We start from the raw sequence: 12,500 nt of genomic DNA, 5'->3' as shown, positions 1-12,500 counted from the left end.
TCTGACTGCCTTCATTATGGGATGAAGTATTAGACCAGGGGTCTTCAACAGGGGGTCCGGGACCCCTAGGGGGTCCTCAGAGTTACTACAGGGGGGCCTCCAAATCTTTGCGTGACCTTTTCATATTAACCACTTGTACCCTAGTGTCCATATTCTGAGAACTTTAGCCAAAAACAGCAGATCTACCTCAAAGAGGTTTGGTGTAGAGGGGAAAAAGAGCAGACTAAGTACAGAGTAAAAGGTCAAGTTCATTTGGATAATGACGACTCAAGTGGTTAAATATCTGAAAACACAAATTGACATGAATCCAAAATACACTGATGATTGTGCTGTCAAACGATGATGGAATCTATGGAAAGGTTGTGGGGGTCCCTACTTCATCTCTCTCTCAACTAAGGGGTCCTTGGCTTTGAAGACCCCTGTATTAGACTTAGAGATGAGAGTTGTAACACCGTGAACCAGTTTACTGTCTGTCTGTCTGTGTCTCTCTCTGGAAGAGAAATGGAAAAAGAGGAAAGCGTAATCTTTGTGTGTTGCATTGTTGCTTCCATCACAGTATTTTTGTAAATTAAGTAATTTTGTAAATTAAAGTTATTTTATTTTATTTCCTGTAGATAACTGTGTGGGTTTAATTGGTCTAAATGTGCACTGGAGTGTTGCTGAAGATTTATCGATGCTTTTAATAATAAAATAAAATAGAATAAAAATATTTAAATGCGTTATCGTCTTAATTTTAGTCACGGGAGGAGCATGTTATATAATATTCTAATACTTAAATAAATACATATGGGGCTTTTAAGCCGTGACATCATTTTGTAGGCAGAGGAGAACTCTGCCCCCAGAGCATTTTCTGTCCCTCGCTATTTCAACAGATCCGAGACAAAAATAATGACTAAAGTATAATTCTAACACTTTCCTTTCAACAACAAAGAGAAGAAAAATGTGTAAATAGTAAAAAGATTCACGGAAACTGGGGGCAGAAATTCTCCTCTGCCTACAAAATGAGCCCAATAGATAGACAGATGTATGTGGCAATTCGCCTTGCCACTGACTACTTAAAGGACAACTTTGTTCTTTTACAACAAGGGTTCATATTTTAGATTGTAATTAGAGAAAAGAAAAGGTGAGTGTTAAAATGTTTTCATTTGCTTCGTTCTATTGTTTTATTGCGTTTACCCTGCTAAAATGTGGGGCATGCGTACGCATGGGGGCATGCGTACAAGTGGCTAAATATGTCTTTTTAGACACAATAAGCAAGCAGTTTCTTTATTGCTATTTACAGTAACACTTCTACTCCCCATAAGTCACATCCAACCATGAAAGGTTGCGTTGTATCTTGGGAATGGGCTTATTCTGTGTAAAATGACATATTTACAGTAGCCACTTGTACGCATGCCCCCAGTCACTGAAATAAGAATCTCTAAAACAATAGAAAGATGTAAATGAAATAATTTTAACACCCATCTTTCAATATTCTTTAATTACAATCTAAAACATGAACCCTTGTTGTAAAAAACAAAAACAAAGTTGTCCTTTAACAGACTTTAGAATGTTTGGTGTTTTCCCCCATAAGTTTTAACTATAATATTTCACACAACAATTGTATTGACAAGTATATCAATACAAACAAACAAACTCTGCATCTTCATAAATACAGTGAAATTCAAACTTTTAACCCTTGTGTTGTGTGAAATAATTATAGTTAAAACTTATGGGGAAAACACCAAACATACTAAAGTCTGTTTAGTCAGTGGCAAGGCCAATTGCCACATACATCCAGCAAGAGCCGCTGACGGCCGCGTCCGCGTACATGGACGCGTCCTAAAATAGCAGATCTACAAGCTCACAACGCATCGTTCAAATAGTCTAGGTATAAAATTAAGTGGTTAACGTATGTTTTATAATTTATATCCTCAAAGTAACTAGTAACTAAAGTTTTCAAATGAATGTTGTGGAGTAAATGACTCACACTGGATTAAGAAGGTCTAAATTACACAAACCGGCCTCATAAGTCTCAGATCCTCTTGGGAGCGTCACTGTTATTAGACCCCATCTTGTTGAAATATTGAACTACTTAAGACTCATTTTATTCAAGGAATCGATGGATATGAAGCTTATTGAAACTCCATATTTGGACGTCAAAATGACGTACTTGGAGGTAAATATGACGTCACAGCGATCCCACTCTGTTTCTTCAGAAACGCTAGCCTACTACATTATCTGTAGTAACATGCTGCAGGTGAGAGAGTGACGGTGACCGTTGTTGACACTCCCGGATTGCAGTAATGTCGTTATTATATTATAGGTATGATTTTTAGAAGTGAGAATAGACTATCTACAAGCACATCAGTAGACAGGAGGACAGTCACCAGACCACTATGTCCCAGTTTGAGAAGGTATCCCAGAAGTCCCTGCTGCATCCAAAGCCCGCGGGGCTGGTTTTGCACTACGGTACATCTGGCTTCAGAACCCATGCGGGACAACTGGACCACGTCCTGTTCCGAATGGGCCTGCTGGCCGCACTCTGGTCCAAGAAGTCACGCGCCGCCGTCGGAGTCATGGTCACCGCGTCCCACAACCCAGAGGAGGACAACGGCATGAAGCTGGTTGACCCTGCGGGGGAAATGGTGACGGTGGCATGGGAGGGTTATGCCACCCAGCTGGCCAACGCAGGGCAGGACCGCCTGCTCAGTGCCCTGAGGGACATCACAGAGACGGAGGGCGTCGACATGTCCCAGGAGGCCAGCGTCCTTGTGGGCAGAGACACCAGGAGCAGCGGTGTGGCTCTGTCACAGGCCGTGTTGGACGGAGTGTGTGCCCTGGGTGGTCTCAGCAAAGACTACGGCTTGGTGACCACTCCTCAGCTCCACTTCATGGTGCGCTGTCAGAACACGCAGGGCAGCTACGGAGAGGCCACGGTGGAGGGATACTACCGCAAGCTGTCCCGGGCGTTCGTCCAGCTCGCCGGGAACGCACCGAAGCGCACAGACGACCAGAAGCGCTTGGCGCTGGACGGAGCCAACGGCGTCGGCGCCCTGAAGGTGCGCGAGATGGAGCCGCACCTGAAGAAGGAATTGCAGATATCCCTCTTCAACGACGGCACCCGCGGAAAGCTCAATCACCAGTGTGGAGCCGACTATGTGAAGGTGCAACAGCAACCGGCCGCAGGCGTTCGGGCAAGCGCGGGGGAGCGTTGCTGCTCGTTCGACGGCGACGCGGACCGCATAGTGTATTATTACCACAGTGACTCGGACGGACGCTTCCATCTACTGGACGGAGACAAGATCGCTACGCTGATCAGCACCTTCCTCAAAGAGCTTCTTGCGCAGGCCGGCCTGGACCTGAAGATAGCGGTGGTGCAGACGGCGTACGCCAACGGCAGCTCAACATGCTACCTGGAGGACACCGTGAAGGTAACGGTGAGGTGCACCAAGACCGGAGTTAAACACCTCCACCGCGCAGCGCAGGACTTCGACGTCGGCGTGTACTTCGAGGCCAACGGCCACGGAACCGTGTTGTTCAGTAAGGCGGCTGAAGAGAAGATCCGCCGGCTAGCCGAGGAACCAGACTCCAGTGGCGAGAGGAAGAGGGCGTCCGCGTTGCTGTGGAATACCGTCGACCTGGTCAACCAGACGGTGGGCGATGCCATTTCCGACATGCTGCTGATCGAGGCGATACTGGCCCTTAAGGGCATGACCGTAGAACAGTGGGACGCCATGTACTCCGACTTACCCAACAGACAGCTCAAAGTCACGGTGTCCGACCGCAGGGCGATCGCCACGGCGGACGAAGAAAGACGGGTGGTGAGTCCGCCGGGTCTGCAGGATGCCATCGACAGCCTGGTGAAGAACTGCAGACGGGGACGCGCTTTTGTGCGACCCTCCGGAACCGAGGACGTGGTCAGAGTGTATGCTGAGGCGGAGACACAGGAGAGCGCCGACGCCCTGGCACGCCAGGTCAGCCTGGCGGTTCATCGACTGGCAGGTGGAGTAGGGGATGAACCCCAACCTGGAGTCTAGCAGGTGGAGTAGGGGATGAACCCCAACCTGGAGTCTAGCAGGTGGAGTAGGGGATGAACCCCAACCTGGAGTCTAGCAGGTGGAGTAGGCCATTGGTCTTCAACATTTTCAGGCCAAGGACCCCTTAGTTGAGAGACAGATGAAGCAGGGACCCCACAACCTCTTCATAGATTCCATATAGTTTCATTGTTTGACAGCACAATCATCAGTGCATTTTGGATTCATGTCAATTTGTGTTTTCAGATATTTAACCACTTGAACCGTCAATACTTAATAAACTTGACCTTTCACTCTGTACCTAGTCTGCTCTTTTTTCCCTCTACACCAAACCTCTTTGCCGAAAATAAAGGCAACGCCTAGAGCTTGTAGAGCTCCGTGGTTATCCGTGGTTATTTTCATGCCTTGTTAACCAATTTAGCTTGAATTTCAAGGAATGCATTTTATTATGCATTAGGCTGGCCACGGACACACATTTGATGGGCTACCATTTTTTGAGCGGGGCAAACCGCACCGCCTACGTTTCACTAGGTGTTAGCCAAAACCAATCATGGGCCGTTCTGTCCATGACGTCAGTTTTAGCAAAAAGATAACAAGCACAGGCCAATCATGGGCCATTCTGTCCATGTTGTTTTGTATTATAGTCAAAACAAGTATAGCACACATCTCCATAGGAGATTATTTGCACTGATCACTTCACACTGGTGTGGTTTCTATCTCTGGGACCCTCATCCTCAGTGTTAACTCTGAGTGACAGACCCGTAAGGATCCTCTGGCGGTCCTCTAACCCAGTGGTCCTCAACCTTTTCAGGCCGCGACCCCAAAAGGAATCATATTTGAACTGAGGACCCCCCCCCCCCCACACACACACACACCCACCCTGACGAGCACTAAGAGTTGTTTAATTTGTCATTTTAGAGGTATTAAAAGGTCCTTAAATTCACTTTAGAAATGTGCTTGTACCCTCTATACACTTAAACTTGATGTTGGTTAGTTTACTGTTGAGTGAGAAAACAATGTTGCACATTAAGTTAATCATCTGGGGTCACCCCAAAATAATTTGGGGACCCCCCCTGGTTGAGAACCACTGCTCTAGTCCGTCATTGAGAACCAGCGCACACAATCCATGCAATCAATTAAACAATCAGTTTTACAGTTGGTATCATTTTTCTAGAAAGCAATGTTGATTGTACAAAATAATTTATAATTTATTGTTTTGGAGTTTATTGTAATATTACAATTAGATGAACCTAAACCCTTTGTGCTTGAAAGTGAAACCTTAATCCATCCATCCATCTGCAACCGCTTATCCGGAATCGGGTCGCAGGGGTAACAGTTCCAACTGAGATTTCCGGATTTCCTTATCCCGAGCAACTTCCTCCACTCTCTCTGGGAGTATACAGAGGCGTTCCCAAGCCAGTTTGGAGATATAATCCTTCCATCTGGTCTTTGGTCTGCCACAGGGTATCTTTCCAGTGGGACGTGCATCGAGGACCTTCCTCGGAAGGCCATCGGGAGGCATCCATACTAGATTCCCGAACCACCTAAGCTGACTCCTTTCCAAGTGTAGGAGCAGCGGTTCTACTCCAAGTTTTCCAAACCACTTTATTGTCCCCTGCTGGTCATTCAATCATCCAATCCAATCCAATACAATACAATACAATACAATACAATACCCAATCCCAGAGGTATTAGAATGTCTAAGAAATCCTTCAAATGTCAAAAATAAATAAAAAAATCTGACATTAATGTTGAAAAGTAAGCAAATCATCTGGAGAGTGGGAACCCGCCAAAATCAGTTTGAGAACAACAGTCAGAGGCTGGTCATATGATGTCAGAGACGACAGGGGTGTCACAGGCCGTCATATGAGTCCCACATGAGATCCACATGAAGCCATTTTTTCGTCATAATCATTTCCATGTTGAAAAATGTTAATCTATTTTAAAAAAATCAAACCTCGGTTCGAATTGAAGCGGTGGACAGATAAAACTTCTATTCTGAATGTATTTGGAGAGCTGGTATGACAGTTGGTATAATAGGTTTAAAAAATAAAATAGATTAAAACACATACATTAAAATAAGAATTTGTAATTAAATAAATACATAAATAAATATAAAGTGTTTAAATAAGACAGATAAACCCTGAAGGCCAAATTATCATGTGAAGCTTGACCAATCCTCAAAGTATCCATTCATCTGACCGGGAGGGACACCGCACACATATTCTAGATGTACAGGACATATAAAGCCTATTCATTCTGAACTGAAATGACCATATATGGACATGGGACACACATTTTGCTTTTTGAAAAAGCCTATTCATTCTGGACTGATATTTTACATGTACGGGACAGGAAAAACCTGTTCATTCTGGCCTGGAGTGACCATATATGGACATAAGGTAACGGACATTCTGTTTTTGAAAAAGCCTGTTCATTCTGGACTGAGATCACCATATATGGTAATTAAACGGACATTCTGTTTTTGAAAAAGCTTGTTCATTCTGGACTGAAATGACCATATATGGGCGTGATACACACAAAGCCATTCATTGGAAGCGGTTTCCACCGCTTCAAAAAAAAAGAAAAAAAAAAAAAAAAAAAAAAAATATATATATATATATATATATATATATATAGTGGAAATAGCCGATCTACAAGCTCACAACGCGTCGCATTGCAACACGTTGTGAGCTTGTAGATCGGCTATTTCCACTATCAATGTTCTTTTTTAAGTATAAAGTTGTCAAATATGTCAGTAATTTCTTTGTATGTTTAGGTTATGTCTCATATCTACCATGTGCAACTTCAAAGCCTAAAACAGAAATGTAATTGTCAACGACAAAAACACAATTAAATCGTTAATCGCAATTATTTGAGACAATTAATCGCCATGTAAAATGTATAATCGTGACAGCCCTAGTACCGTCAGCACACTGTCAATGCAATGAATAAAATGTACCATCAGTGCACTGTCAATGCAGTGCCAAAGTCCTATACCTGTAGTAGCACTATGTGGCTCAGGGATTTAAGTTTAGACGTTAAGCTCAAAACACACTGATGTTCATAAGCAAAACAATAAACATATTCTCTGTAGTTGAGCCGAGCGCCACTTCAGCATACAAATAAATGAATAAATGACAATCTTAAAAACAGCACGGCACAAATACAGACCAGCTCTCATGAACACGTTTGCCTCTCTCATCAGCAACACCTGCGCTTGATTAGGGACAGGGTTAAATGCCCTGTGACCCGGGCAACCTTGGCATTGAGCATGCCATGCAGTGACGTCATCACATGAGAAACAACACGGCTCACATGGTTACTATAGTGTTAACCCCTAAAACATGATGATCAGGTATTATGATTATACTAGGAGGAAGATTAAAAAAAAAAAAAAAAAAAAAAAAGTATAGAAAGTGTTACAATTATGTTTTTATGTGGCCACACCACCAGTTCATTAAGTATGCCTGTTTGTCAGGTGGGTGGTGACCCAGCTGAAGTTAGCCACACCCACAGTGTTGGGTGTATCGTAAAAGGGGAGGGGATGATTTTATGATGTCATTAACTCAGTGTTTTTCGATCAGGCCTTTTTACTCAGAGGCTTTCAGCTTTCAGGAAGTAACCCAACATACACAGGGAAGACAAATTTGCACAGCATAACCACACCTGGGGGTCTATCAGAGTAATGTTAACTCCATAGACACATACAAAACAGAAAAAGTACAAAACTATGGCACCACCTCTTTAACACAATGGGACAGTGTTATATATTTGCATGTATTAGACCATCCAGTGTATATGTACTGTAGATCTAAGAAGGTGTTCCAGGCTATGTGTAGATCTACCAAGGTGTTCCAGTGTATTTGTAGATCTGTGTCTTTCAGATGCAGGAGCAGCTGATGCTGGACTCCTCTGCACTCTCCACCTCCACACCGTACAGAGTTATGAGTCTGGAGTGAACCCTGAAAACACACAGCAAAGGTCGTCAGGATCGGGACCCAAACCCGCAACACTGTAAGGGCTGGATTACCAGCCTAGGTGACTGGACCTAGGGCTGTCACGATTATGACATTTTACATGACGATTAATTGTCACTCAAATAATTGTGATTAATGATTTAATTGTGTTTTTGTCGTTGACAATTACATTTCTGTTTGGCTTTTAGGCTTTTAAGTTGCACATGGCAGATATGACACATAACCTAAATATACAAAGAAATTACTGACATATTTGACAACTAACCACTTAAAAAAGAACATCGATAGTGGAAATAGCCGATCTACAAGTTCACAACGCGTCACGATGCGTTGTGAGCTTGTAGATCTGCTATTTCCACTATTTTTTACTTTTATTTTTAACTCATTCTGTGCCAGCGCCCTCTAGGGGCCAAGGAATGCCAGGGTATCTCTCATGGGCGAGCGCTTTAGCTTCCAGGACCTCACCTTCCAGGACCTCACGTGCTCACGTTCATGCACGTCATGGAAATGTCCCGGATGATAATGCTAACAGAATGGCTATTCCCATTTTGTCATCTAAAAGATCATTTTTGGGCGATTTCGCCGTAAATAAACCTCGCGCCGCTTCCCTAAAGACACAATCCAGAGATATAAGCCTTCAAAGATGTGGTCTTTCATTGGATTAGGCGGAGATTGGCGATTTCGTTCGCAAATAACGGCCGGCCGGGAGGTTGCTAGCTTTCGGCTAGTAGCTAGAAAAATCAGGCCAGGCTTCAGAAGGCCTCTTATCATTTTATTCATTTAATTAAAAAAAGCCGGACTACTTCGGGATCGGCACACTTGTGTACTCATCGGAAGCGGCGCCGAACATTGGGTGAACATTGGGGAGCTCAAAAATGTATTTTAAACCATTTTTAATGGAATATATCGTCGGACAGAGTAGAATGGCTAGCGGCTAGCGAGCCAGGACCACCCACGACTCTACAAGCAGCTCGGGGTAAGTGAATTAATAAAAAAAAAATTGTATTGGATTGAAATAAAGCCGAACTAGTTCGGGATCGGCACAGAATGAGTTAATATATGGACATTTTTCAACATGGAAACGATTATGACGATTATGAAAAATGATCGCGATTTTGTGAAATAATTACGATTAGATGATTATGTAATAACTGTGACAGCCCTACCTGGACCACTACCCTGTGGCCCAGGCCATTTGGAAGTATTGTTGCTAATTGGTGCTATGTCCTGTGTAGGATCCACTCCTATTTAAAGGACACTGCAGGGACAGACAGGTTAGTTGGATCATGGGGGCAACAACGCAGTTAACATCCCTGAGGGAGAGCAGGGCCTTGCTGTGATCAAGGTGTAACCTGATGAAGAGAGTTCTTATCCGGTTGGGTTTTGTTTTGTTAGTTTGCCTAAGTATTAACATTTTTCGAATTTCTCTATTTTTGGTATTTTTGGTCAGTATTCTTTTTGCTACTTGAAATCAATGTAAACTGCACTGAAGTTCGGTGGAGGAGGTTTGGGTGAAATAACAAAACCTTAACTTGTATCTCTGGACTGTTTTTGGAGCCTTGGACACTTGGGCAACATTACAATCATCATCGGTGGATGAGTTAGCAGTATAACTATATATAGTATAGTCTAGTATAGTATAGTATAGTATAGTATAGTATAGTATAGTATAGTATAGTGTATACTATAGTATAATCAATACTTTGCTGGGTATAATTACAGTATAAAATTACCTGACCAGTACTTCGCTGGGTATGCAAATGAGCTCTCCGTCGATGTTCCACGGGAAGCTCCTCTCCGAGGACAGGATGGGCGTGGTCTTTGAGTCGTCCACTTCCTGACTGTCCTCGCTCTCCTCCTCCTGCCAGCCAACCGGGAGTCGGGGGCGGAGCTTCACAGCCGCCACGGTGTGCTTCTCCACGAATGGGAACTCAAACTGCGGAGAGGAGACATGATGCTAGCCAATCAGAGTCGAGTTTAGTCCACTCGCCAGTTGTGGATGAAGTAATAGCAATACCACAATGTAGAAATTACAATGCACTCTGTCGAGGTGCCTGACTTGCGCCTTACGCAAAAGTAGGCCATGTATGGTCTACCATGAGATGCGCTCACCACTGGCATCACCGCTTCCAAAAAATATCTGATATATTATGACCAATGACATCACCACTGGCATCACCAGGAATGCTGGTCCCTCATTGCCAGTTAATGATGATGTTGCCAGAGATGCTGGTCCCTGATTGGGCTACTGACATACATACATACATACATACATTCATACATACATACATACATACATGTTGGGATTTATAGCTCATCATTATATTTCAAATCAACAATTCTATGTAAGACAGACAGACAGACAGACAGACAGACAGACAGACAGACAGACAGACAGACAGACAGACAGACAGACAGACAGGCAGGCAGGCAGGCAGGCAGACAGACAGACAGACAGACAGACAGACAGACAGACAGACAGACAGACAGACAGACAGACAGACAGACAGGCAGGCAGGCAGGCAGGCAGGCAGGCAGGCAATTATAATTGGGTTTAGGACTGAAATCAACCCCTTACAATGTATCCTGGGTTTACACCCAATTACACCAGAATCAAATAGGTTTAAGAGACTTCATATTATTCTATGGTACTGTGCAAGGTTGACGATACTACAACGGTGGCTTGATGACGATGTACCTTCTGTTTCAAATTGGCTCCATAATTTTCTGCAACTGCTCCCACTAGAACGACTCACACACGTTCTCCAGGGAGACTTGAGTGGGTTCTTCACAGTTTGGGGCCCAGTTGTGGAATATTTGGGGGAAGAATATTCGGAGATAATATGGAGGTGTTTTTTCTTTCTTTTTTTTTCTTCTCGCAAATTAGAGAACCAAGAAAGGGGAGACGAATACATTAACCCCTTTCCTGAAGATGTTATAATTTTGGAAGGCAATGAGTGTAAAAAGAAGATGATACATGTATGTATGTTTACATGTATGTCAGTCCAAATGTGAAAGTTAATTGTTGTTTGATGTATGTGAGTCATGTATCAGTTTATGAAAAAAGAAAAAGAAAAAGATGGAAAGAAAGGCAGGCAGAGAGAGAGAGAGAGAGACAGACAGACAGACAGACAGACAGACAGACAGACAGACAGACAGACAGACAGACAGACAGACAGACATGTCCTTATTATCAGACTGTTGTCAGTTAACTGTAACACCCCCAGAGGTCAGTATTGCACCACCAGTATAGTGTGACACACACACACACACACACACACACACACACACACACACACACACACACACACACACACACACACACACACACACACACACACACACACACACACACACACACACACACACACTGGTCAATTCAAAAGATATATGAGTCTGTAAACTTAATATATAAATACATAAAGAAATTATAATATATTTTTACATGAATTCAATATGAATTCTTCCTTAAATATGAATGTCCTCTTTCACAACATCCATAAATCTCCTCTTTGGTCTTCCTCTTCTAGGCCTCCTGCCTGGAAATTCCAACCTCAGCATCCTTCTACCCATATATTCCCTAAATAATGTCATATAAAATGGAATGGAAAATAGGGGGGCGCTATGACCTGATGTGATGTGTAACTTTGTCCTAAGTGACTTGCTTGTGTACAGTGCAGTTTCCTGTTTTATCCATTTTTAACTTCACACACCACGCCAACACAACCATTAGGATGGCATCTCATCAATCATTCATTCATTCATTCATTCAATCGTTTGTGCGTTGTTCGTTCATGCATTCATGCATTCATGTAGCTACAGTCAGTAATGTAATTGCGTAAAGGTCTAATGACAATAATAATGATGAGCAGACATCCGGAGCAGGCCAGCAGAGGTTGCATAAGGCTAGCGGTCATAAGGCTAGCGGTCATGCAGCAAGGCTCAGTCAGTGTATATATAGAATGTAGGTTAGTTGGTGGTTGTTGACAAAGCAGAGTCATGCCATGCCAAGCCAACATGAACTAGGCTAATCCATTAGCCTAATCAGTGCTATTGCTATAGGGTCCCAATGGCCTACTAGTAGCCTAGATGGCTAATGGGACAGGCTGTAGTTGGCTGTTATGTGCTAATGCTTATGCTAACTGTCTGCTAAACGATCTGTATTAAGCTTTGGCTTGTTTGTGAATTAATCCACATTGGCAATCTTGAAGGATGACTCTGTTGTTGTTTTTAGACTTGCCAATAAAGTCCACCTGTTTCCGCAAGACTTTACTGTAGCATTATCTGCGGGACACTTCCGGTTAACATCAGATATACAAGCTCACGTAGCGTCGCAGGTGCAACCGTTGTGAGCTTGTAGATCACACTCGGCTGCGACGCCGGAAATGCCGCTCGCCTTCTGCGCAATGCACGATAGGATGTTGGAAAGTTGTGGATAAGAGACACATGCATGAATTTATTATGGCGAGATGGATAGACGGACACATAGATAGATAGATAGATA

General features: G+C 43.4%; 2 protein-coding genes across 2 annotated transcripts in view; one reads left to right on the top strand and one right to left on the bottom strand.

The window, feature by feature from the left end:
* Positions 1 to 2,378: 2,378 nt before the first annotated feature.
* On the top strand, positions 2,379 to 4,019 carry LOC308307567 (phosphoacetylglucosamine mutase-like; the record flags this gene model as incomplete). Its single annotated transcript, XM_080752835.1, has 1 exon — positions 2,379 to 4,019. The coding sequence occupies one exon, from the start codon at positions 2,379 to 2,381 to the stop codon at positions 4,017 to 4,019; it is 1,641 nt and encodes a 546-aa protein (XP_080608961.1).
* A 3,880-nt stretch (positions 4,020 to 7,899) lies between these two features.
* Positions 7,900 to 12,500, bottom strand: part of cerkl (CERK like autophagy regulator) — a gene marked incomplete at both ends in the record, with an annotated part of 76,091 nt that continues 71,490 nt past the window's right edge. The window contains 2 exons of the mRNA XM_080752834.1: positions 7,900 to 7,981; positions 9,730 to 9,932. Coding sequence (XP_080608960.1) covers positions 7,900 to 7,981; positions 9,730 to 9,932 — 285 coding nt within the window. The remainder of the gene's footprint in view (positions 7,982 to 9,729; positions 9,933 to 12,500) is intronic.

Source organism: Nannobrachium achirus, assembly GCF_963921795.1.
Source record: "Nannobrachium achirus genome assembly, chromosome: 22".
Lineage (NCBI taxonomy): Eukaryota > Metazoa > Chordata > Actinopteri > Myctophiformes > Myctophidae > Nannobrachium > Nannobrachium achirus.
The sequence above is the reverse complement of the archived record's forward strand: the minus strand, read 5'-3'. Positions and strand labels throughout refer to the sequence as shown.